The sequence below is a fragment of the Melospiza melodia genome, chromosome 6, assembly GCF_035770615.1.
Source record: "Melospiza melodia melodia isolate bMelMel2 chromosome 6, bMelMel2.pri, whole genome shotgun sequence".
NCBI classification, from domain to species: Eukaryota; Metazoa; Chordata; class Aves; order Passeriformes; family Passerellidae; genus Melospiza; species Melospiza melodia.
The window spans coordinates 70,596,076-70,622,631 of record NC_086199.1 but is presented as its reverse complement, the minus strand read 5'-3'; the positions used below and the strand labels follow the sequence as shown (position 1 = coordinate 70,622,631).

Below are 26,556 nucleotides of genomic sequence, written 5' to 3'. Positions count from 1 at the left end.
TTCAGAAGTATCTTTGCCACTTTTCTCCCTCAGAGGAGATTGAGATCATTGTAGAAGAGATGCTCTCCACATCCAAAGGAAAACAGACAGATTGTTACCATTCACTGTTCTTCCTCTCTCTCTTCCTTCAGGCAGCTGCAGGAGAATGCTGCCGATTGCTAAGCAAGGAAAAAGTTACCAAAGAAAACCAGAGCCCAGAAAGAAGATACAATGTAAACCAAAAACTCCCAATATCTTTTTTAGTAAATTTGTAGACATTTATTTCTCTAATGTTTTCAAAGACTATGTCTTAGGTTTAGTAGCTACTAACACACATTTCTTTCACTGATCTGCTTTAATTACTTTTTGAACCAGGAAACCATTCTAGATTCTGTGACCATAAGTTAAATTACAGGACTCTTATGTAAAAGGATGACCTCCTTTTTCTTTTGAATCTGTTTCCTTACAATGCAAGCATGAAGGACTAATACGATTACAGAAAACCAGGGCTGACTTGAGTCAAGAGGAGTTGGCACCTGGACTTGATGATCCTTACAGATCCCTTCCAACTTAAGACACTGTATGATTCTATAGCTGCTCCTCTATGGAGCTCCTTCTTACGTTTTTTCCACACCACATATTCCCCCATCAGTCTTCACCTCTTCAAATTGAAGAACTCCTCATGCACAAATCATTCCATTGCTTTGTTCACTGTTGGCACTCTTCCATAATTCTCTAGTTTGTCTCTATCACCTGGAGACAAAGGTTAAAATTACGTGCAACACTCAGGTACTCTGTACTGCAAAAACTCCTTCCATGGTGCCAACAGCCAGTTCACAGCCTGCTATTGCAGATGTAAAACTGGGCCTGTTTCTCCAAAGTGCATCACTTGGCATTTATCTACACTGAATATTATTGTTTCGTCATACTGCCATCAGCATCACAGGAACAGACTTAGCTTATTTCTCCTCGGCGCTTCTTGCCACATTGGAGCTTGACAAGCAACAAATCTGTTAGTTTTTACATAAAGTGCTCCTGCAGATGCAGTCATAAGACAATATAGTCAGTACTGTAAACTCTTCATAAAATATTGCTAAATTTTTGGATCACACAGTACTACGTCAGGCAATCCTAAGGAAAAAAAATATTTCTGTTAAACATAAGCTAAATTTAAGGTATTTTAAAAGCTACTAATCTTTCTGCCATGAAATAAGAAAAGGACAAGGATGCTTAAGGTTCCTTCTACACATCAGCTTGAGGAATCATCCATGAAACTCAAACTTTCTGTAAGAATACCTAAATATAAGTCCTTTAACACCTCTTGTGATCAAAACTAGGAAGAGTAGACTGCTTCAAATTTATCTTAATTAAGTCAACACAGCAGCAGAATGAATTACTTAGACTTAGATGCATCTCTTCTCAGGACAAGCAATATAGCTTTGACATGGAAGACATTAGAATATTCAAGTTGTACACTGATATAGATATGATCTGGTCAGGTGTCATTCATGGTGGATTCTCTGATCATAGAAAGCAGACAAAAAAGTAGCTTTTTCTGAACAATTAAACACCTTTCTGGGGTTCTTACTGGTAGTTTTAGATGTACTTTGCCAAAGCAGCATTATGAAAGCTTCACACAGAGTTCTGCAAGTGAAACAAAAGAGGCAAAACCCAAGGAGCTATTCTACAAACAAAACCACGTCATACTGAGCATCACTTGTACAGCCATGTGTGCAGTCACAGACAACATGCTGCATCAGAAGTTAGGAGAGTTTGGCTACAGAGCTGAGCTGAATTCCTTATGCTCATCACAGACACCTGTCCACCACTTCCAACAGGACAGCAAACCACGACTGTGCGAGTGTTGGCAAGCTTTGTTATAAAGTCCTCAGAAAAAGAAATACTAGAGAAGAAAAAGATGACAAGAGACAATTCTTCATAAATCCTGAGTGAAAAGTAGGAGCATATTATATCTCTTTAGGCTATAAAATTCAGAGCTATATGAGAAAGTTCAAGCATTTTGCTTGAAGATTTTTTTTAGTGACAAAACCAGTTTAATGTTTATCAGTGTGCATGCTGACAAGCAATAACCATGCAAGCATAGTTCACAAAACCTTTACTGAAGCACCCAACATTTTGTTGCAAGTGTTGTTTTCCACTGTAAACATACAGATTTTTCTTAGCCTTAATTATAGAAATATACAGCATCTTGAATTAAAAAAGACAACCTTCTGATATCATGGCTTCTCTAGTTTCACAAACTAAAACCAAATCTAATTTTTGTGCAAATCTCACTTTTAATGGCAATTGGGAAAAGTTAAAGCAAAGAAAGTCAAAAACCCCACCAACTTTAAACTGCTTATTAAAGTCTCTTTGGACATTTCTCAGTCTTCAACTCTGTTCATCAGTGTCACTATGAACAGATAGTAAAGGTTATTCAAAATTCACAGTCTTAAAATTTTTGGTTTACTTGGGCATAAAGGGGAATGAGGATGCACACAAGGAGTAATATTATACAAACATGAGCAGAATTAACATTTTGATGGCTTTACAGTAGTTATTAATTGAAAAAATTACTTACTGGCCTTAAACATTGCTATGTCTGCAGCAAAATGTCATGGATAAGTTTTGAACTTCCTTACCTCCACAACAAAATGTCATTGAAGTTTCAACTACAAGGGCCTTGGAGTTACTGAGGAGAGCAAAATACTCATCCATAGTTCTGGAAATCCACCCTTAGCTTTCTCAGGTTTTGCTCCCTGACTGTAAGTTGTATTTTGTTAAACAGACATAGCTTGATTTTACCAATTCATCCATTCAAGTCCTTGCAATATGTGCAGCATTGCTGCAAGTACTGGACAAGACTCCAGATCACATTTGAGACAAGTCACCAAGCAATTTTGAAACATTTTCCAAATTTCACATGATGGACTATACTGATCAGCTTATCATATACTTATTTTATCCACTGTGTAACAGTTGTAAGTTTCAGCTATCTGCAGAGCATCAGAAATACTTGGAGAACTATGTTTAGAAAAGGTCTCATTGTTAAATTTAACATTTCAAGTTTGCAGCTAGTCTGTGTCTATGGCTGTAACAATTTTCTTCCAAGAATTAATATGCATATGTCCTCCTATATTTACTACATTAGGTTTAGTATCATTACTTGTAATAATTCCACATTGGCATTGTAAAACAATGGCAAACTGCAATCCTACTGACATACAGTATTGAACAGCTTAAAGTAAAAAGAACCAACATGTAAAAATTTACAAAGCCCAAGCACTACAACATTTTGGTTATCAAAAATATAGTTGAGAAGCTACTGAACTAGAAGACATTCCAGAAGAGAAGCACCAGATTAAATGACTATGCAGCACTATATACCTTTCACTTCAAAGTTCCTCTACCATATTCCTCCATTCCCAACTGAATACTGAAGCTGATTCAGAACATCAGAAAAACCTTCCAGACAGAGGCAGCTGAACACTGTTTTAAGAACGTTTTTATTACTGCTACAAAATACTAAAAAAAAATAAAAATCACCACCCACAGTTTGATATGCAGATTTTTCACATTTGCTAAAAAACAACAGGTGGTCAGGTCAAAATGCAGGGTATAAAATTCTGAAGCAGTTTCAAGCTTATAAAACAATTATTACTACAGTTGTAGTGCTATTGCTTAATGCTCCCATTAGTAGTAATACTGTCAGCAGTACTAATGCTGCTATTGCTTTAAAGCAAGAAAGTACATTAATTACCTGGTGAACCTGAATTTCCACTTTTAGAGCCTCCTGTAGAGTCTGCAGCTCCATTCTCTACCTTCTCCACTTTCTCTAGAAGTGTCTTTGCTGATTCCAGTGCCTTTAGTTTCTGGTTTCCTCTTTAACACCAGTCCTATAGAAAAATAAAGATTTTGTTTTGGTTAGTGAAGGAGAAGAGTCCATTTGAAAAAGAAGATAATAACACAACAGGAATTCAATAGAGAACTCTATTCAAATGCAGCTTTCTAGCCTAAATACAGTCAGTATTTCAAACACAAGAATCTGCAGGCTCTACAAAATGCCTGCCTTGGAGTCATTTAGCCAAATTTGTTACTTCCCACATATCCCAAAGTTGACATACTTATCCCTTATCTTAGTTTGCAGGCAGCTATTTCCTACCAATTTCCTATCCTATTGCAGTGGCACATTAAGTTAGCAAATCTAACTACTGCGAATGTTTTAAAAATCTGTGTAGATGAAAACTTATTCTGGAGAATAGAATTCTACAACCACAATAAATAGTTAAACACTAATGTACTGCATGAACACACTTCTGTGATATTATAGAGCTGTTTTTAGATGGGACAGTGTGCATGTTAACAGAACAACATTAATATATTAATAACTCACTGCCTAAAGTTTGTGCCAAGTTAGTAATTTCAATTGGAATCTGTTCTGAAGGAACAGAGGAGTGATATTAAGCAGCACAAGACATTTCAAAAAGATTAATTTTATAATCTTTTTAATCTTGGAAATCTACTTGTAGATCATAAGTATAAAGTTTAGCATCTTCACTTGTACTACAAACAAATTAACCCCCCCAATCTCTGACATAGAAAAGCATTATCAAACATACTTCTAAAAGCCCTGAATGCTGGACAAGAGAATTTTTTTTTCAGAAATACGTTAAAAGTTAAAATCGGCTTCTGAAACAGTATTAAGATACCCATATGCTCAAATAATAGTGGAACCTGTAAAAAAACATCTATAAATGCAAACACATGGAAGTCACTGGAAAACATTATATAGCAATTTTTATCAGTCACTTTTCCATCCAGACACCACAATTAAGGAATTGCTGCAGTGTTAAAATAGTTCCTAATTTTTATTATTTGAAAATTGCTCACATTCATTGCACAGGTGTTGTTGCCAATTCAGAGGCCATCCTAATGAGACTACAATGTTTTCAAAAGGATCCTGACAGCTTTGATTAGATATGCAGGCTGTAAAAAGAGAGTAATTCCCTAAGTTAAAGAATTTTATTTTAATGCTGTCTCACTACAGTAAACTGAAGTAGTGGACAAATTTGTGAACTCCTGGGAAAAAAAAACATAAAAAAGATTGAAGGTGAGTGTTTTGTTTTGTTTATTTATCATTTATCTTTTCAAACAAAAATATGTTACAAAAACAGTAGTGTATAAAGAGAAGTTAAAAAGCATTACATTTAAACTCTTTGTCAGAGTTGTCTGCTGTTAGCCTAAAGTTACTTATTTAAATAACAAAAGCCTGATCAAACTTTCTAGCCAACACATGAAATGACCTTCTGCAAGAGCCTCTCCCACATGTGACACAGATGAGTGAAAACAGCTGCCTTTGCAGCACTAGTCTCTATAAAATTGTAATCTGTATCAAGGGATACATGGAAATTACATATAGTTCCCTGTCCTATTACCACAAACAGTAATGAGAAAACAGAATCACGGATTATTACTTCCACTCACTGACAAGAACAATTATAGCATGCTTTCAGTTCCCACCACTGCAGTTTCAAAAGAATCCATGCTTCAGAAAACCACGTGGGAGACTGGTTAATGAAAACTGGAACCCACTGCAGAGGGTAAAAGTCTTTTTGACCCTTGGAAATTCAGTTTCAGGGTAAAGACAGGCAGATATGGCCAGTTTCTTTCTCAGTGTCTCTTCAAAAATTCAGAAGGCACACATGATGAATAGTTTGTATTGCTCTGTAGCTACATGCTAACTTCAAACTTGAGTGCAGAACAGCAAAACAGTTATCTCAACTGAATGTAAAAGAGATCCAAAAGAATGTAAAAAATATCCATCACTTAAATATATGTAACAGTAAGGTCCAAAATACGTTCATGGCAAACATGACACAGTATTTCTGTAAAAGAACATATAAAGATTGAGCAACTTCTATTAATGTGCAACTTAATTTGACAGATAGAAATTGCAGTATTGATGGTTCATAAAAACTAATCCTAGCTAATTGCATCTATGCCTTGAACAGTTAGCAAGATTTTTCAAAATTAATTTTTAAGAGGTTCAAGGAAAAAGTGACACTGCCTTGCAGAAAAAGAAGTAGCTGCTCAGTCTAACTATGTTTATAGGGGTATAAACATGAAAAAATATATTTCATTTAAAAGTTTGGTCAAGTTGCCAAATTCTGAATATTAAATATATACTATTGTTCCTTTCTAGAACACACACTTGTAGCTTCCCTTCCCAAGCAGGAATAAGCATTCTGTCATCCCTGTCTAGAATTCCCCCAAAGTACCTTTTACACAACCAATACAGTTAAAAAAAAAACAAAAAAGAACCAAAAATAAAAACAAGAAAACCCCCACGCATTCCTTACATCCAACAAAACCTAAACTGCTTTTTTCCGATTTACATAGAATAACGTCTATAAATATCTATCAGGGCATCTGGTTAAATATTGCCTATACTTCCTCTGAGAGGAGGCAAAAACTTTCAGTATTTTTGTACTTTTCTTCTTTTAGACTGAACTTAAAGGGAAGATTGAAAAATTTATGTTCAGTAGCATTATAAACTATCTATAATACCACATTCAAAGAGGTGTAAAACCATCTCTGAAATAATCATAGAACATGATGCATATTCCAATTTACTCTTATGGTAGTGGAATTATTTCAAATAAAAAGCTTGTAGATGACTGAAATTGCATTAATGTCTTGGTCTGAAAAAATTCTTAATCTCATTATTTTTAAAGGAAAACAAGCAAATGTCTTGCTCAATAACAGAACTGGTGATTTCCAAAAGGAAGGCACAGGATTCAGGAGTACATGCATCTCCTGTACATCCAGACATACTTTTCCAAGTCTCAACCAGAAAGAACACTGAGCAAGAGGTAAATAAGGCATTTTTGGAAGGATTTCAACTATTGGAGGCAGAAATCCTCCATTCAATTTCTTGCTTGCATTCATTTATTACCAATAATCACTTATTTCTCCAGTGGTTGCTTCAAGACTTATAATTTCATACTCAGGTAAGGGCCCCAATGCACTGCATATAGACTATTTAAATATTCAAAGACTGGATGACACCTTAAACTCTACAATAATCACATAAGTGATTCACAGTTCTGTTATCTCAATAAAATACAATCTATATGGGAACCTTTAAAATATCACAATACTATTTCAACCATGACTATTTTGGAAGCTACACTAGAAACACAGCTGACAAGGCATATATATTTATATAAACAAAGGTAGGACACACAAAGCCATGAATGCCTTCTGTGTGTATGGGGGGACTCTGAATAACTCAGAATTTTAGAGAGAAGTCTTTCTGGGCCAAAAATCCCTTCAAATAAATTTGGTTTTCACATTACACAGAAAAAAAAAATATTTTTGAGTAGATGAATTTAAATATCCATTATACTTACAGACCCTTGGGGCCAAATCTCAGCCTTACAGAGATTTTATTTATAAGACTGGGGCTTCCATCAGCAACATTTACTTTCTAAGACTTAATTCCTGAATATAAGAATAGATAGAATTTCGGTTTCAGTAACCATCAAACTTTTCCAAGAATGGATGCCAGCTCTTCATATCATCTATTCTTAGGTAAGCCATTTTAGCCTTGGGAAGAAGTACTTACCAGTTTTGAGTAAGTTATCCCTTTCAGCTCTCTACCCCCTCCTGCAAGAGAAAAACAACAACAAAAAAAAAAGATAATTACAAATATTTTTAACTAGAGTTTGAAACAAACAAACAAAAAATTCAAATATTTGAAAAGTTGGAGAGGGAAGGGTTGGGACTTTAGAAAGGGGTTTTTGGTTGTTTTTTCTTCAGGGGAGTTTAATTTTTTTTTAAATGCTGAAGCTAACTATAAAACACCACTTTGAAAGAAAATCTGTTCAAAGTGGCAGGGAAAACTAAGGAGACCTACAATTTCAATCTAGATTAAAATACAAACTATTACTATTACTAGGGGGAGAAGCAACTAGAGGTACAAATTTTTCTAGCTCTGTACAAGGTCACTGTCCCCCTCCCATGGTGGAGAGACCTGCTCTCCATTACATTTATTAAGACCTATATCATAAGCCCTCTCAGTTGCCACAGCTAAATACAATGAGGTTACCCACCCATGACACCAGAGCTCAAATCCCAGAGTAGTGCTAGGGACTGAAACAAACAGCAGAGTGAGCCAATATGGTGGGACACAAAAGGTGGAGGCCAAGAAGATGCACTGACTGTTACACTGCCTGGGTCATGGGTAGAACATTCTGTAGCACAGCAAGGTAATACCTCTGAAATCACCACATGAATCACAAAAAACTCATGAGTCAGAGCTCTAAAAAGATAGTTACAATATAAATGATAACTCATTTGCTCAATGAGTTTGAGCAAAAAACTTTGCCTGATGTTAAAAAAAGACTCCAAAATACTCCCGATTTTCTAGTAAAATACTATAATATTAGCATATTTGAAGCTTTAACTTCACAGCTAACAAGATCTTTGCAGATGTTTCTATCCACACATAAGTCATCACAGAGCTGAAGTTTAAGCCCCAGCCTTATAAAAAGATACAGCAGTAGAAAGTCACGATCATCCCTCTCTCATTGAAGACCAGCACAAGTGGAAGGTTTCCATTTACTACCCAGCAGAACTGGGTGCTGATGACCACTGAGAACAGAAAACAGAAAGCCTACTGCTGGCAGTATTGTCAGTCTCCTACTCTCAAATTTCATTGTGCATTTTGAACCACAGAATACTACAAGTGATGTTTAATTTTAGAGCAATTTCAGGTAAGTTTCCATAACATCCAGCTGCTACCGTGACAGGTTATGAGCTGGGAAGTATGGACTGTTTTGAGGTTGTATTCAAAGTACATTTGCTCTGGATGTTACAGAGTTTTAAACACTATCATTTTTGAGGGTGCTGAAGAGACAGGTATTATTCTCAAACTGTAGTTTCTTTTCAGTATTAAAATCCTACTTGTCACCTTCACCTCCCACTATCAATCAGTTAATTGGTCCAGAGACCTACAGAGGAAGCCCTTTCATCATGCAAGTACTAAGTGCCCTCTTCATGAAGCAACTACAACTACCTGTCCATGCTTATTAATAAAAAATAATAATTTTAAAAAATCTCACTGCTGTAGATTACTGCTTTTGGAAAGGTAAACAAAACAGTCAGTATTACACACCTGCAAACGCAGTCTTACAAAAAATAAGCATGATTTTTACTTTAAAAAAGAAAAATATCAATTTACTTGTAACACAAGTGCACACAACCTGACAAGAAAGCTGTCACTTAAAAATAACAGCAACTGTTCCTTCCTTCCTATTTTCCCCCTACGTAGAGACTCGCCTCCATAGCAGGACCCTAGCTCCATCAAGATGGAACTGTGCAGAAAAAAACTACACAGTTACAAACCTTCAGATTGCATTTAGTCTTGCTACAGCCCCAGACTCAGAAGCCAGGAGCTCCCAAGGACAAAGTTTAGAACACAAGGAGTTTAATCGTGACTATCCAGGTGAACCACCGTGTTGCCTTGGAGAAGTCACTTAGAGAGGACCTATATAGGGAATGGAAATACATTTGCATCCTCTTCTGTAGATAATTCACTGCAGGCTTTTTCTTTAGTGTTTAGAACAAGCTAACCTTTGAATGTCAAACCTCTGGCAACACAAAATTCTGCCCTCATGCAGGTATACTATTTTTACTAACATCCCTGCCTCATTTAGTAGAGAGGACAAGCACAAAGAATGAAGTATCAATTGAATTTCTCGTAATTCTGAACTTTTGATTTGCATGGCTTTTTAAACTCAACATCTAAGCCCTAAGACAAAAAAAAATTGGTTTCTTCATAAGCAGTGCACTACTGAGAGCCACAGAAAAACTTGTGCCTGACACAGGCAAGTTTTCTTAAATAGAGAATTGAGAAAGAAAAATTAAGAACAAATACTCAAGATTGGTAATCACAAGCATCCTAAACAGATATAAGTTTTCAACTGTTCTTAGCATTTTTATAGTAGAGAACAGCATACGACCAACAATATCTGTAAATTTGGTTCTTGACAACTCCCTGTACTTGTGGATACTGGGAACCAACACAGAACAGTATTAATGAAAAAGGGATAAAGTCTGCTCTGTAGATGAAATGAGATTATTTCTTCTTCACAGCAAAAGTACATCTAGAAAGTTACACTGCCTCTCTCATGCTCACTACAAAACACATTAGAAAGTTAAGATTAGAGAGCTGACAATCACTCCTATCACTAGAGAAGTCTGAAGAGTTTAGCATTATACAGGGATTTGTAACAAAAACTTCAGTAGAAACTTTTCACAAAATCTCAGCAGCCTAATTTACTGAGGCAGCCTTTTGAAGGCTCTAGAAACATGCTGTAAATTGTCCAGGGTAGGAGCCTGCAAGGTTAACTCTCAAATTATTACAGCATATTCTGTATTATTTTGGGGGTTTTTAAACCCCAGGTCTGGGAGTCAAATTAAGAGCACTACCTTCTTCCCAAAATATATCTATGATTAGAAAAGTTACTCATTTCATGGGACCATTATGAAAACTAAGATTTCAAAACTCCTATGTTTAAGGCTTGGTAGCACCTGAGGACATCAGAAAAACAAATGGTGGTGAAAACATTTAAGCATGCTGCACCTGAAGGCTTAAGACTGTTTAAATGCTAATTATCTGTATATTAAGATGTCTGATTATAACAATTATATACTTATTGCTACCTTCAAGTTAAACAATCAAGTTTATGCTACTGTAACCAGAGACTCACTTTGAAAAACTGGAAAAAATTACATGTCATGTTCAGCAATTTTTTCTTTATATTTTTTTTCTAACTCTAGAAACTAGCAAATGTTTACTGTCAGACCATGGAACTCTATCCATCCATATCATGTTACAATATTTAATTATGTATCTTTTACTTTTTGCCAAAAGGATCTTGGTCTTGTTCAGTACACAGAAAAAAAAAAAAAAAGGACTAAATGCTGGGCACAGGCAATTGTGAACCTGATATTTTTTCACATTTCAGAGAATTGCTCCACAATATGAGGGTAAGGCATTATTAATTTTGTGTGTGTGTGCACAAAATACACACCACACAGGGGGATTCAGGGTTTTTTCTCTGAACTTTCATTTTTAGATGTGAACTCAAAGCACTAGCTCTCCCTCCCATATTTGAAAGACAGCCTGTATCTAGAGAGCACTCTATCACTATCTTCTAAGAAAACAAGTCATGGCAGATACTTTACTGTGATTTTCAAGTCGGCAACTCATATTCCTTCACAGGACAGGATTTCTGCAGTCTTAAGAACACCAAACCCAGGCCAGACAGGGTATATAATCAATTTCATATTACATTATTATAAGGTTCATGTTTCAATGACCATCATTAGCAGTGCTAGAGCTGTTGCTTCCATGACAAAAAGAAGCCTCCTTTGTGCCAGTGCACAGAATCTGATCTTCCTGTTGTGCTGCAGCTGGGAGAATTCCCAGTCAGCCCCAGTAACACATGCCAGGCAGGTGTAAAGGGACCAATAGGATTGCTCAAGATAACTGAGACTGCACTGAAGTGTACAAGTCATGCCTTCCAGTTTGTCCATCTGTACAACTGCTCTCTCCTCCTCCTTCCTTAGCCCCACACAATACTGATAGATTAACTCCACCTAAACTGGTCAAGAAGCCTGGATTTTCTGCTTATGCATGTAGACAACTTAAAGGATTCAAACTACAAACTTCAGTTCTACCTAAAAGTTCTTCAGCTGCTATGATTTGCCATGAAGCAAATGCAATTTGGAGTTTAAGACACCTGAAGCTGACTTCACTTGGGGATAGATTGCTTCACCGTCCCTGAAACTCTTTATAAAACCATCAAGCTAAGTTTAAATGGAAGTGTGCGACACCATCATTTGTCTTTGCAGAAGCAGTACTATATTTAACACATAGAAAATTAGCTAGAAGACTCAATACAGTTTAAAAGGCCATCTCTAGTGTAAAGATAAAACTACTTCACAAGCTGATTCTTAAAATATTCACCAAAACTTGCCATGGCACCAAACACATGTAAACAGTTGACAATTACCCTCTTAGCTCTTGTCCTGTGACTACAGCTCCATTGGGCATTAGTAATTCTTCCTGAACGCAGACTTTCCTGGCATCTTGGGGGTGGGATGGAGTATGAAATCACACTCTCTGACAAAATTATAAGCTACATTTGGCCTAGTAGAAAATTAGTACAAACATGTTTTAAAATCTCAGAATCATCTCTGTCACTTGAGCAGATTCAAGAGATATTGCTCTACACTTTTTACCTGTGCATAAACCCCGCATCTTTGCACAGTCTGAGCCTATCTCTTGAATCAGAGAAGACTCTCTAACCTATGACCATTAGTGAGCCTGGCAGACATTCTTTCTGACTTGGTATCAAGGACTCCCCATTTAACCTAACATTCACAAAATTACCATCAGTAAAATTCTCCTTTTTTGTACCCAGACACCAGTGTACAGGGACGTTTTAGCATTCACAAGTTTCGTATTGCAGAATCACTATGCCTCACTTTGCTCAGTGAATTACTTTTCACCAGGTTCTAGGTACACACAAAATAATCCTATGTGCACTGTGGCTAAATTCTTGTTCGTGTAAAAGAAAGTTGTATGACCTGGATTTTTATTTCAGTGAATTATTTTTTAGAAGGACTGCTTAGCTAAGCACACACCAAGAGTACTAATAAGGTCTGTAAGTTTATCTTTTACTAGCACTGCAACAGCAAAGTTTCATATTTGAAGTGGGGAGCTGAGGAATCTTCCACAAAATTAAAATATTTATATGATGTAAAGGTATAAATTAGCAGAAGGCAGAGTTTGGCATTTGTTTCTAAAAATGTTTTGCAGCATTATTTGATATTCCATAAAGTTGCTGGAAACATGGGTAATTTGGGATTTTTTTAAACATTGTTTAACAATTTAACTTCAAAAATATGTCAGTTAATCTGTAAAGTCTTAAAACTTTAATTTTTCTTTTATAATTATTTCCTAGTATTTACAAAGTATATATATACCACTGGGAAGGAAAATAAGATGGAAGGTCAACAGAAAATGGAAGGAGCTGCTCCCTCCTAGCTGTAATAGTCCAATGTTTGGGTCTCAAAACTTGTAAGAAATGTAAAGGAAAGTTATTTGAATGTCTGTGATTTACAGTTTTGTTTTTTAATAGTATGTCTAGTAAAATCAGTTTATTAACCTATATTGTTCTTCACCTGTGTTGCAAATTTCTCATTCCAGTTCCTGAGAAGTTCCTGCCCTCCTTCCATACTTCAGAGACAGGGGACTACTTGGGAAAAAGGGGAGGAGAGGCAGTTGAGAGAAGACTCTTTCTAGAAAGAATACACATGATAAATCCTAATAAGAGATTTAACAACCACAGATGCAAGGAACTAGAAAAAATTAAGAAAACTCTACCTCACTACCTATTAAACTATTTTTCCCCCTGAAATTTCATTAAGAAGGGAGGGATCTCTGATTTCTAGTTTTAACCTTTTAAACATAAGGAGAAATTCCTTATTGAATGTCAAACCCTTTTTCCCCCTCCTAGCAACCCACTTTATCTTGGAAAGAACTGGCCTGTGGGAATGACACATTTGTGAGGCAGAAGTGCCTTAAGAATTTCAGGATGAGGTCCAGGATACAAAAGGAGATTATCTGGGTAGTGTTGTATGAAATGCAAAACTAGAGGTACCTCAGACTATCACTGGAAGTGCAACTGCACTTGTGATGGAGAGAACCTCAGGTATGTGCACGTCCTGCATGTACAGACTATTCTTTGAATTTTATGTGTCTGCCAGAGACATTCAGAGGACACCAAAAAAATGTCAGAAGAGCGGCCCAACAGCCGTGACACTCAAGGACAGCCCTGGCCCTCCATTTCCACGGGGAAAGAGGCGCCGTTAGCGCAGTCGGCCAGCAGGGGGAAACGCCAAATAAGTGAAGGGGAAAAAAAAGTGAAAAGAGGAAACACTAAACATGAGGAATAAAATTCGGCAAACCACACACATCTCAAATGAGATGGAAAGAGGAGATTCTGCTCTCGGAGAAGGAAAGCGGGATAAAAGAAGCATTCTTTCAGAATTTAGAGAGGAAACAGTGAAAGTGCAAGTCCAAAACACAAGCAAGTAAAGGCAAGCTTTCAGTTTCGTGTTAGCACAGAGTGACTGCAAATCAATTCAAGTCTTCTTACATCTAGCGTTTTGATGAAAAGCAAAATATTGTGACTAAACAAGTGAGAGGACTAAGCTGACAGATTATATATTTTAAAGGATTATTTGACATGAATGCATAAACTAATTTATTTAAAGTGAGCACATATATCCTAGAAGATCATTCTGCATTACAGAAGACTTGATATTACATTTATACAGAATCGCAAGAGTCTGGACTTTTTTTTTCCCAAAGAAATTTCAGAACAGCAGGGCTCCAATTAGAGACCCTGAATTTCCTTCTACTTTATAAATATTACCTATGCAGCATTACCATGCTTACGAAGTATAGTGAAAACTACACAAAGGGAGTGTTGGTTAAGTGAATAAATCTGTGTTAAATGCACTTTGATAAAGGGCAACTTGCATGTAAGAGACAGGAAACAGACACAATTCCAAAATGTGTTTTAAAATTAAGAAATAAAAAGCAAAATGCAATAATTTGTTGAATAAAAATTTAACGGGTATTTGCAATGAAGGAAAAAAGACATACCCTGCAATCACAAGGGCTTTCTGTTTAAAATATCACTGGCTGAGAATCACAAGGAGCAGCAGTGAGATTTTCAGTGACAGATTTAGAGAGATTAGCTACACAAACTTCTACTGATGTTACTGCTCCACAAATATCAGACAGAAGCAAGTACACATGTAATAACATGCAAACATTTAAAAATGCAGGTGTATTGTGATTAGTGATTGTATGGCAGGGTACCTTAAAACAACAGGCAATCTTTTATAGTTCTGTATTTATAAAGTTCTTTCAAAATCAGATGCTGTAAAGTTCTTACAAAATCAGATGCTGTATCTTCAGTAAAACCCTTGTCTCAATGTGTCCATGAAAGCTAAATGCAGTTTGCCAAGCATGCACAAGGAAAGTTTAGATTACTAGTATATCAACAGACCTAAGTGAAGCCTAGTTCTGCTCGAAGTTTATAGTTCTACCTTCAGTTTCTTTCTTATTATTTAGCCTGCAGGCTAAATAACACTCCCAGAGTCAGCTAATCTAGCTGGCCAAGGCACCCTCCTTCATGTCCTCTTGCAGCTGAGAGGTCCTACCTACAGCAGTCCTCACTTTCTGGGGGGAGTGGCGGGCGAGGGGATGTGCCACACTCCACAAAAAGTTGAAGTGATTCACAGATCGGTGTGGAGAACATCATATCATGCACAAGCTTCAGCAGTAGAAGCACTGTGCTGGCAGCACAAGGGAGACTTTCCTTCCTTTTTTCAGCAGCTATCAAGTTCCACTGTGCTATACTGGGTACAGGACAGTGCACTTTGCTGATTCTTTTTAAATAAAATAACCATCAAGAAGTGACCTTTCACCTTCCCCACATGGTCAGAAATTTGGCTTGTGAGCTACATTTTCAGTGACAGAGTCACATTTGAACATCCTTTTCATTTTGAAACTGGAAGACCGACAGAACAACTAGGGGTAAAGATGAATCTGAGTTTGGCAATCCCAAGTTCTTTCTGTTCTGCTTGTTACTCAGGCAGAATAGAAATCACTATTATTTTCTGTGTAACCTCATTATGGCACAGGCATTCTTTAAATATTAAGATTAAGCCAACCTATGTTGACTTTGCTGTGGTCAACTTTCATGTCAGTATACTGCAACAGGTACTGGTCCCCACTTAGTCTGTCAAAGTTCGTGTAATAAACTGGACTCCTCAATTTAATTATTTCATCACATGTGCATTAAAAAAAACATTTAATGTATATAAGGTACAGTAGATAAACTTGAAAATTAGCTGATAATACACATTCTTGTATTCTGTACTTTATGGTACTGAAAAATACTTGAAAGAATATTTGTAAGAATATAGGAGTTCATTTCATGAGATGTGGATCTTCCATTCTAACAGGAAGCAATATAGCTCAAAATGAGAAACTTCACATAAATTCTTGCCTTTACAACATTACAGATCACTTGCTCTAATATGCTAGGCTTCTAAATTATTGCCAAAAGACAATATGAAAATGATTTGCTGATGAACAGATGTTCATATGAAAAAAGTATCAAAAGAACAATAATTTGTTTCTTAATCGGTCTTCAGATTTTACAAACAAGACGAAAAATATAATGCTCACCTGCTAAAATTGGTTTTTTCTAGAATGAATACAATTCAATTTGACAAAGTTCTTTGTAAAACAGTCTCAGACTTCTGTTGATTCTGTCGGGTGCTCTGGACTCTGAAAAGATGGCTGGGACCCTCTGCTGCTACCAGACAGGTATCACATTTTCCTCTCCTTTTGGCTACAACATCTAAGTACAGCCTGATTGCATTTAATAAAATGAGAGTGGTTTTAACATTTGCATTTGATTTGATTTTTAGCCAAACTTATTTTAATTTCACCAGCTATTATTTCTTTAAACCATGTTTTCCTTTTAGCATTCCTGATCTCCTGAGCACAGAGACCAGCAAAGAAAGATAAAAAAAGGAAAAAAAACCAGCTTGAGACACTCCAACAATAAGTACTGTATTCCCTGTGTAGAGATTAATTAGATACGGATCAATAAGGTTTCTATGAGTTTCTAGTTTTGTGTGCTGATAAATTATGATAGAGTATGTAAAGGTATCAATGTGTTTCACACACAGTCTAAATTAAAATCCAGTAAACAGAATTAGGTAAAACGTGCTTGTTTCAAACTCTGAACACACCAGAATATGAAAAGCTCATTTCTCTCCCCCTCCATCCCAAAATAAAAGCGTGAGTGAGAAGGGATTTCATGGCATTCTTGGAGCAGTGAGAAGCGAAGTCAGCGGCAGGCTGTGCACACTCCCGAGTACGTCACGCTGACACAACGCTGCCGAGCGACGCCTTCCCAGGGCCTCCAACGCGCTGTCGCTGGGCCCAAATCAGGTAGCTCTGTGTGCAGGGCTGCTGCACATGAGCAGGAGTCCACCCCTTCTCCCCATTTCCCTTAGACTTAACTACCACATTGTTCCAGCATCAGCTTTTTCTCTCTGCTTCCTTCAGCTGTAATGACCGCATTTAAAAAGACGACAGCATCACAATTTACTGTGAAAGATTCGGCCCTAATTTTTTCCTTCTTAACTAGACCAGCTCCCCTGTAGCTTCTGAGCCATTGTCAGCTGTTGTTTTTTGTTCCTTGAATGCAACAGGACTTGGCCTGCCAGGCTGCATCCCTGTTTTCACAGCACACCTCTAAGAGGAAGAAAATCTCCTCTTCCCTGCTTCCTGCTGAGCACTGTGAATATTTGGATTTTTCCTTTCTCCCAACAGATATACACAAGTCCAACACTGTTGAATATTCACATATTCCTCTCTTTCAACACCAATTCCTTCTTTCCCTGTTTATTTTCACACAAAATCATTAAATGAAGGTCTAACTAAGCTGTGGCCCAAGTACCTCAGAAGTTTTTATAGAGAACTTCATTCTTCTGCCAAGGTAGTCCCATTCTGACAATTACATTGAGCCATTTACTTTACTTAATGCAGCATTTTCCTGCTCTTAGGATTTCTAGTCTATCCCATAGCTCTGCAACACTCATGTTCAGGACAAAGAATTTTGTTTCTATAAGCCATGAGCTTTCTCATTCAGGCAAGATGGAATAATGGTGAGATAAACTCCATATTTTCTCATAGCTTTACCCTGGATGACACTCAGGTGAGCTACTCAATGCAACACAGCTTCATGGGACTGACACGAAACTACTGGAGAAACACAGTGGTATCAACTAAAGTATAGATGAATTCCCAAAATTCATCTTCACCAAGCCAAGCAAAATGGAGTAACCTTCTGGAGGTCAAACATGTATCAGAATACTGCATTAAATAAAGAAATACACACAAAAAAAACCCTTTAAAAATTATTAAGACTTAAAGGTAAGTATAGAGATGCAAACTTTACCTGAACACTGGAGGCAAAAAATTGACTCAATTTTTTTCTTTAGAAATGTAATTCTACACTCAAAAAAATATCAACAGGAAACCTAAAATACCACCAGTTTGTTTCTTCCAGGGAAAGAATCAATTCAAACTCAATTCAAAGATTTGTCTAGGCAAAAGTAGAGTTTCCAGAGTATAAGCAACTTTAAAAATATATATATATATTAATTTAAACAGTGATTTAACTAGTTCATTGCAGTGGAAACCCTGACAACACTTCAGAAAACATTTATGACAGAGTCCCAATGAACTATTAGACAACAACCTACACAAAAAAAGATGGACAAGTGAGAACAAGTTTTTATACACACCTTGGAAATACCTGTTTTCTATCCTCCATTACAGACTTGTTTTCTGATCTTAGCAGCTGTTTCCTTCTCTCTATTCTGCACAATATACCTCAACTAAATTACAACTTCTGTTTCAGTCCCTTGTCGTTCAAAAAACACCTGCCCTAGAAGGAAGGAAAAGAAGGATGGTACCATTCTCCACACTCTTTTCAGTCCCCTCTGCTTAATAAAACATATATGCTTGTTCCAGACAGAAGGTATTTAGGTTCCCACAGCCAAACAAGAGCATTTTAAAGTATTCTAAACTCAGAGGTATTTAATGTCTCAGAAGTCACTCCCAGTGAATAATAGTCCCTCTTGTCATTTTAACCTGTGCTAAATGGCATATTTTCAAATCATCTACTGGAGAAACAGTAAGAATTTCAATTATTTCCACCCTTCCTATTTTCTCAAGTTGCATTACCAAGCACATAATATCTGGCACGAGTTCTGTGGGGGAAGAGGCTTGTACATCATCTTTTCATATACTCTACAGGCCCCAGTCTGGAAAAGGGCAAAAAGGCAAGAAATACATTTTTGCTGAAGAGGACAGGGATGGCTGTTTACTAAACAGACCAAAGGACCCTGGGATCAGCAGTAACATGTGTTGCTAATTTCTGAAGATCATGTGACTTGCCTCTGTCAAGTCACCTTCCAAATACAAAATAACAATATCTGATTTATAACAATGCAAGTATTTATTTCTTGGCTTTGTATGTTTTTAGAAGTGTCTATTCACTAACACACAAAACCATGCTTAGTCCAATTAGAGACCAACACTAAAGTAAGCTTCAGCTGCTTAACTTCATGAGCTACAAAGCCAAAACACAACATTCAGTCTTCTCATTCATGAACATCAAAAACTGTCAGTCTTACTTTTCAAAAATCTTCAAAGTTCTTATTCAAGCATTCAAGGTAACAGCAATTTTTATGAATTAAACTTTTTGTGGTTATTAAGTTTCTGCTGCAGTCACACAGTACACTAGAGACTGTTCAAATTCTACAACAGCTTAATACTAACCTACTAAAAAAATATTTTTTCCACAACTTGCAAAGCATCACAAGCATGCACCCACACAAGAGTACAAAGTGCTGTGGGCTTCTGAATACAATAATGTAAAATTGTAATTCAAATGACTAAAGGCAATTACAAATAGCAAGAAGTTGAAGGAGGATTGATTCCCCCAACAATAACCTAAACCACCAAGATATCTGAACATTTGTATAATCTACGCACACTGAGCAAAACTGAAGTAAAGGATGCAATTCCTACAGCAGGTAAATCAGCACTGCCATGTGTTGCCAAGTTCTGAACTAGTTCATTTCAATATCCTCTGTCAGGTTACAGTCTGGGTGACAGATCTGCACGTTCCTACATGACACATTAGTGTCCTTGTCCTCTAGGCCAGGAGTCTTCTGGACAGAAGTGTTTCTTGTAGCCCTTTTTTCTACCCCCCAGATACAGGAATGAACACTCACTACTGTGTGAGCTTAATTATTTAACGCCCAATCAATATTTAGAGCAGCAAAAGACAGGTAAATTCAAATATATAGAAGCATAATATTCAAAAGAAATATTACTTTCAAGCAGTACTTATTCTCTGAAAAGTATCTGTTCTAACAGATACTTGAACTGTCCTAACAGTTCAACTAGTTAATACAAACTTCCCCCATAATCAAATTAAGATATTCTAGCTAGACAAGGAGTAAACCTATGAAAGTTAACACCTGCCATTTGCCTGGCAGTCAAACTGCCTTAAAACTCATTGATATCAATGCTAGGTGAGTGAGAAGTTTCAAGTTTCAAACCAGAGTATCAAATAAAAAAAAAATGAAATTCTACCACAATAACAAAAAATAACAAAATGAGATGAGCAGGGGATTCTTGGTATCTATTAAAAAATAATAAAAAATAAGCTGGTGATAGTAAAAACATTACAGACTTGGTTAAAAAGGGAAGACAAGGACTTCCACAAACTGGAAGAGAAAAGAACTGAAGAAAAGAGGCTGGAATGAGGCAGGATGTAGGAACAAATTATAGAGGCAGGAATGAATTATATCACCCTTTGAAGGTGATATAATTCATGACAGTGAGATTACAAAGCACTGGCCATTTAAACAAAAACCCAAAACACAAAAACAAAACCACACACACACAAAGGAAAAAAAAAAAAAAAACAACAACAAACCCCACATTTCTAAGGAACACTCTCTGCCAAGCATTCATATAAAAGATTGCAATCTTAATGAAATGAAGCTTTTGGACATCCAACTTCAAAGCAAATGAAAAGAGATGCTGGAAGACCTACATCTCAAATACCAAAATGTTCATACATCATATTGCAACAAAAACAAAAGTAAGCAAAGCCATTTGTATACCTCACACCACCTTACAGAATAAAAGTCATGAAAGGACCTACACAAAAGTAATAAAGAAAACACTGAACAGTCAAAGAGCAGGGAAGTTACCACAACAAGGATCAGGGTTAAGTCTGTGAACATTCTTTTAACTTATCTGGCAAATAGGAAGGTTGCACACATTGTGATGCTTTCCATCATTTCAGATAGTTGTAATTAAAATAAACTTCAGAGAGTTACAGGGGATCTGATAATACCAAATGACTGGCTTTCATTTATCATTTTGTTCTCCCAGGTCGAGAAGTGCAAAATAATACACTCAGAGGAACAAATAATCTAGCTATAAATGCACAACGATGAAGTGAAACTAGGCATGACTACTTACAAAAAAGATTTCAAGACTGCTGCAAGCAAACAGTTCAACTCTCAGCAGCAAGAAGTCCGAGAAAAGTCTCAGAAGGTATTAGAAACAGAACAGAGCAAAACCAGGGAACATTCTGCTGTGATGCACACTGCACATAATTCTGGTTACTCCACCTCAATAAAGGAAGAAATAGAAATGGCACCGAGAGGAATGACAACAAGACAGTATGTTTAAAACAAATGAAACTATTTTTTTCTTGCACCAATCTATCTCACACACAGAAAATGCAGGTAAACTGCACAGAACTTGGTGCTGTGAAACACTGTGTAAGCCACAGATATTTATAAATTAATTCAAAAAGGCAGCAAATTCACCTATAAATAGTTTGATGTTGCTATTCACAGTGCAATAGCCCAAATGTAGCTTCCATCTCAGACAGCAGCTAAACAACTGTCAGAAAGCTACTGTTAATATTTCAGTGGCTGACAGAATGCACCCATTTCCTTCACTGTTCAGTCAGCTGCTGCTGCTAGGCACTGATAAAGGCAAGATGCTGGATTAGATGGACATTTGGTCCAGCAGAGTATGCTAGTTCCTATGTTTAATCACATTGAGCAGTCATACTGGTATATGTCTTGGTTTGTTTTGGAGATTGGTTTTCTAGTAAATAAACCAGGCTATAATTCAAGCACATAACATCACAAGAAGAAATCACAGCTTCTGAAGTGGACATCAAACTGGTTTGTGTCATATAATGCAACACTGAAATAAAGCCATAAGCAAGTATTGAAGGCTATAGAGCTTTTTTTGTTTTTATATAATCCACCAGACTGCTGAAAAATCCTCCTCCAAGCCCCTCACCAATCAGGGTGTCAATGGAAGGAGACTCAGGCAGTCTCTCCTAACTGAGAAAGACTCAAAGTTGGAAAGCAGCACTAAACATAAGCCATGGATGTTTGCTGCAAAAACTGCCAAGACCCATTTAAGACTGGCAATGATTTGGCATCATCCCAGCTGACCAGAGGGAAGATCTCCCGAACCAATGGATTAAAAAGGAACATGTAGATGAATGTCTGACTTCTCTCCAATAAAACTGAACTTGTTTCAGGTCCTGCATGACCCTGGAAGAGTGCAGGATGCTCTCTGCTTTAATAAGGAAGTCTAGGTGAAAAAGTACTCCTGTCACAGAAAATGCATAAGCTCAAGCTGAGGCCCAGGACAAACATTGAACAGAATTCTGTTACAAGTATTGCTAATCCTGCTAGAAAGCACTGCCTCAACAATTTGGTGATTGTCTGCCTTCTCATCACTGTCAGCTTCCTTCTCTTCTGACAGATGAGCTTTTGAAGATAGCCAAACTGAAAGCCATGTAGGATAAACAAGCAGGTCTCAATCTGTGGGAAACAGAGAAGTTTCATTTTCTAAAGCCCAAAATTACAACAGGTCTGGAAAACAAAGCAAGTGTCCAGTATATAAAACCTTCCAGTATTGCTGTAGGCAGTAAGATGAAGATGAACATACCCAACAAGCTTATCATTTTTACCAGGAGCAAGCAACTATCGAGGATAAAAACATGCAAAAAACCAGAAGCAGCTTTATGAGCAGTTTCATGAACTCACAGATATTGAGTCAGTGAGATTACTGCTCATCTACACTGTTGAGAAAGCTGACCACAATCCAGTTTATATGAGAAAGATCCAGTTTACATGAGAAATCCCTAAAGTCACATAAAAGGAAGAGAAAATAAGAATTTCAGGCAATGCTATTTTTCCCCTTCATTTCACATAGGAGCTATTATAATTCTGTTATTTAAATAACCCTCTCCTTACAGAATCATATAGAGATTGGTTTAGGGTTCTTTCATTTTGTTTTGCAGGGGGAGGTATTATCTAGACCAGTAATGGCATTGGAATTGGTCTTGCTGTAAGAAAACAGCAACACAATGCCCTTATCCTAGAGATGTTCATGCAAACTGCACCAGCAACAAATAACACTACAAACTAACAATTGGCACTCTTGTTTGTAGTTGGGAACTTTGGATTTACTATATGTTTTCTCACTCCATGCTGATGTAGGCTCAATGTTTCAGGTTGAATTTGTTGGTATCTCTGAGAGAAACACAGGAAGATATAATCATGTGTGTGTACTGAGTTTATTCATGCTTCAGTACTTCTGTTAATCATCCATGGGGCAACGTTTCTCTCTTCTCCATCCCACCAGCAAATCCATCAGACATGCATAATTTGTCTTCCTGATACATAACTTGGAAAGTTTTCTTCTCAAGTGCTCCATGTTTCATTAAGAGTAACTTCTAGTGTACTCCCAACAGTTCCTCTCAAATCTTATTCACATTTTTTGCTCCCAATAAAAAACAAATGCTTATCCTTTTGCTCTCCTCCCAAGTTCTAGGTGAGTTTCCGCTCTTCCCTCATATCTACTGATACTTCTTCAACTACTACACAGGAAAACTCTGTTGATTCCCATATATTCCAAAATATAGGCATTTTGATTCCTCTTCCTCCCTTCTCACACACTAGGATGCACAGAGATGGAGGAAGAACTGGAAAACTGTACAGATATGTCCAGATTCATGCATACTTGCCTGCAATTCCAAGCCATTGGTCCTAGTGATGATGAAGGCTGATCTTCCCAGTGCAATACAGTTCTCATGAAGCTGCATACTTCACATTTCCCTGACACTTCCACACAAAGCAAAACTGCTTTCTTTTGCAATACAAAGAACAAGAATTGAAAGTCTTCTCTCAGAGGAATGCAGTGCCAGTGAACAATGTCTCTTTGGATCTCAGTTTCTTTAATGCCAAGGCAATATACCCTGCCCTGAGATTTATTTTACAAACATTTCATTAAGCAGTGGTGATGTATGCAGGACTAATTGCACATGAACAGAAGCACGCCAATCACTGAATTGTGAACACAAGATACTCTCTGAAATTTCATTAAACCTATCTATAAATCAAGACACAACATAAACAAGAATTCACAGAAGTCACACTGCAGAGTATGAGACGTACTGGTTACCTAAGCTGCCTTGTGTTTGGCCTTGAATCTGTCTCCACAGTTACAGAGTAGAGATGTCACAACACACAAATAGTTCCGTAAAGACACTGTACTAGCCCAGCTTACTGATGAAAGACAACTCCAGGCTTATACAGAAGCAGTCTCAAAACATGAACAACTCCTAATGAAACATGAGAGGGACATATGCCAAAATTTGTGTTCCACAAATACTCTTAAGACACCAGCAGTGACACTAAGGGCTATGGCTGTAGATACTCCAGAACAAGAGAAACGCATTTAAAAGATCATGATTCAACATCCCACCAGAGCCTAAGAGCTTAACAGCACGGGTAGTGACAGACATGGGGTTCTAAGCATGAGACTCACAGTTTGAAGTGAGCCATTTACAGTAAACAGTGAGGTGTATAACAAAAAAGGAGCCATACTTTTCATGTTTGCATTGGAACATAGGTCCCTTATTATGCAGCACTAAGAGATAGCAGAAGCAACACTGGACCCAGCCAGCTGTGACACACACAGAAACTTGAGTATTGCCAACTCTGCTGATTTTTCACTTGGAAAAGGCATTTTTACAAATTAACAGAACAAGATATCTGTCCCTGAACAGTACTCACTTGGGAGGATTGAAGAATTCTGCACACATAAGCTGTACACAAAATAGTTTTAACAAGCAGATAAGACTTCAGCACTGCTGACACTCATTACTCAGTGTTACTTTTGCTGTTCACTGACCCATTCCACCCAACCAGGCCAGTAAAATCCTTTGTACCAGACTTAAAGTATGGCACAGAAACAGTGAATGTATGCAGTAAAGCCACTGGTACCTCATTCATATGCAGGACATAGACAAAGTACATTGAGGAGATGTTTTAGAAACAACCATACCTACATGATAACATGCATTTTCTTGTATTCATACATTGCAACAGAGCTAGAAAGGTAGAAAAAAAAATCAACAGCAACAACCACCACCACCTTTCTTCTCTTTTTTTCATGTTCTGCAGAACTTAGGACTGTTTCTTTGCATCAGTTCTTACCCATGCAACTCAGATTTTACTGGATTTCAAATTTACATTTATCACTATCTCCCTACATATCAGAAGGTCTCCCATTCCCATTCAAGCCTTTACTTTTCCTTCAACCCAAGATAACTTACAAAAATATATCCAACATTTCAAAAAGAAAGAAAAAGTACCCAATTTATTTTGTACAACCAGTTTTACAAGAATCTCACTTCCATTGGGACAACACTACCTATTTGTACACCACCCATACTTAATCAGTGTATCAATTCTAGGCTCACTTTGGTTTACAATATAGCAACATTAAGGATATGAATGAAGCAGACAGTTTTCTGGATTAAACACACAAGGGAAGGCCTCCCTTCCTAGTTTAAGGTCTTCAATAAAATTACTGTAATGCAGAATAAATCAATTTCTCTCTCTACCTCAGTTTCTAATTCAAACATGGGAATAATGCTACTTACCAGACTGACCTGTTATCTTTTAAGTAGAGCAGATTCTTGAATAATAACAAGCACACCTATACTCCAATGAATAAACTATGCTGATTCACAACAGCAGATTGCCTGGGCCAAATTCCATGTTGCATTAACAAGTCAACAGGAAGCACTCCAAAATTATTACACTGATGTGTTCTGATCTTCCTTCCCCTACATACCAGTCAGCTGGCATTCTCACTGCTCCCAGTACACAGGTATCAACCTCAAATACTGTCTTTCCTTCCCCTTTCTTTATATTCTCCCTCCTCACCCCCGAAAAGACTTTTTTTTTCTTCTTCTTTGTCCTCCTCAAAACATCCACAAATGGGAACTGTAGCATCTGGAGAATGGTATTTGTAGCCGGGGTAGTCACACTCAATGTGGGAGTACTGATGCTAGTCACTAACCTGAAAGGAAGAATTCAAGTAACCATACACTATATAGTTCCTTTCTTCACAAAACCATGATTATTCAACACAAGTAAAAAGATTTACACACTAGGATACAAACATAACACTGAATCACTGGGCCAATTTAAATGGAATCACATAAGCATACAATTAGCATTTAATGGCAGAAAAGTGCAAGACTGCTGTACAATGGAAGTAGACTTCAGCTACAAGAAAACTAAGTGACCAAAACAGTTTTACTCACACTGATTGCCACAGATTTTTAACTGATTGTTTACTTAAAGTTGGAAGAATAAATTGTAGGCTTATCTTAGTGGCTACTATAAACAATTGAAAGGCATATCATTTTCAACCTTCACAATGCTGACAGAGAGTGAAAGGTACTACAGAACATGGTATGATTGCACTTT

The 26,556-nt window shown here is 37.0% G+C and overlaps 1 protein-coding gene across 8 annotated transcripts in view; it reads right to left on the bottom strand.

The window, feature by feature from the left end:
• The window catches only part of PHF21A (PHD finger protein 21A), a 124,577-nt gene that overhangs the window by 86,061 nt on the left and 11,960 nt on the right, over positions 1 to 26,556 (bottom strand). For all 8 annotated transcript variants that reach the window (XM_063159009.1, XM_063159003.1, XM_063159006.1 and 5 more), the window contains 2 exons: positions 7,607 to 7,647; positions 3,740 to 3,875 (listed from right to left, as the gene is read on the bottom strand). In XM_063159009.1, coding sequence (XP_063015079.1) covers positions 3,740 to 3,793 — 54 coding nt within the window. In that variant the 5' untranslated portion in view covers positions 3,794 to 3,875; positions 7,607 to 7,647. The remainder of the gene's footprint in view (positions 1 to 3,739; positions 3,876 to 7,606; positions 7,648 to 26,556) is intronic.